Genomic DNA, 1,263 nt, shown 5'->3' with positions numbered 1-1,263 from the left:
GAGGGGGGCTCGGCGAGGCCGGGCGGGCGGCTGGGCCTTGCTGGCGTCTGGGAGAAATGCGGAGGCTGTCACGGTGCCGCTCCGCCCCGTGTGTTGTGTCTCTTGCCGTGTCCACACCGAGTGCGTGGCATACGCTGGGGAGAGAAAATAAATGGCAAAGCAATGCTGTTCGTGTGGCGTGGCTGTTGCCTCCCTCACGTCTTAGGGGTTTTTTTTTGTTTTACCTGGAAGGTGCCTTCCTTTTGTACTTCTTTTCTCGTAATATATGCATGGGTTGTATCTTTTTCTTGAAACTGGTATTCTTTGCTGTGTTACTCTCTTCAGATCTCTTACAACTTACCTCCTCCGCAGTCACAGAACTGTAGGTCTTGTAGGAATTTCCAAAAGTTGTCTAATTCTCCTGCCTTACCGAGGTGGGATGGACTGCTGCTGGCAGACATTGGTCTAACCTGTTTTCAACCCTCTCCAATGTTCACAATTTCACCACCTTTCTAGGCAGTTTATTCCTTTTCCCTCTTCTCTTCTATCCATGTCCTTTGAATTTTTCTTGGCTTCCTCCAGCTTTCTGAGAGAGAATGGGAGATCTTATCTTTGGTTCCCATTTCATTTCAGGTCTGCACTTTGTCTCTTGATAATATTTGGAGACATAAATTTAAAGTTTTTAAGCAAGCCTCTAAAGTTTACTCTGTATCTAAAATCTTGTGATGAAGGAAGAATATAAGCCTTGAATCTTGCTTTTCTATCCAGCCAGAGGCAGCTAAACAGTGTCCAGGCCATCACTGCATCTTGTTTTGATGTTTGTGTCTAGAAGTCCAAGGCTTGGTGATTACATAAGTAGCAAAATATGAATAACAAAGCAGATTTATTGCTTGCTTAAAGCAAACAGATAGTTCTTTGTCACATGCATCGCAACATACCTAATTTGAGGACCAGGTTTTCATCAGGATTAATTTTTGACCTACTGAGATTGATTTGGCTTAACATACTTCTGTCATTTTGCGAGTGAATTTCTTAGCTGGTTATTTCACAGGGGGCTGTAGCTGGGAAATATCCTTAGGTTTGCAACTTCATTCTGATGAGCAGCGCTACCAGCATGTCACTCCCAAAGCAGTGGTTATTTTTTCCCACTGCTGCTTGAAAGTAATTTTTCTCTTCTTTTGTAGTTGGGAAGACCTCTCTGATCACCAGGTTTATGTATGACAGTTTTGACAATACTTACCAGGTATGTGGTAGTAATTTTTTTTTTCTTTATATATATATATA

At 42.6% G+C, this 1,263-nt stretch overlaps 1 protein-coding gene across 2 annotated transcripts in view; it reads left to right on the top strand.

Annotated features, from left to right (window-relative positions):
- Positions 1–1,168: 1,168 nt before the first annotated feature.
- The window catches only part of RAB41 (RAB41, member RAS oncogene family), a 13,958-nt gene continuing 13,863 nt past the window's right edge, over positions 1,169–1,263 (top strand). For both annotated transcript variants that reach the window (XM_010295410.1, XM_010295411.1), the window contains exon 1: positions 1,169–1,222. In XM_010295410.1, coding sequence (XP_010293712.1) covers positions 1,193–1,222 — 30 coding nt within the window. In that variant the 5' untranslated portion in view covers positions 1,169–1,192. The remainder of the gene's footprint in view (positions 1,223–1,263) is intronic.

The sequence above is a fragment of the Phaethon lepturus genome, unplaced genomic scaffold, assembly GCF_000687285.1.
Source record: "Phaethon lepturus isolate BGI_N335 unplaced genomic scaffold, ASM68728v1 scaffold35929, whole genome shotgun sequence".
NCBI lineage: Eukaryota > Metazoa > Chordata > Aves > Phaethontiformes > Phaethontidae > Phaethon > Phaethon lepturus.
This window is presented reverse-complemented; position numbering and strand designations above follow the sequence as displayed.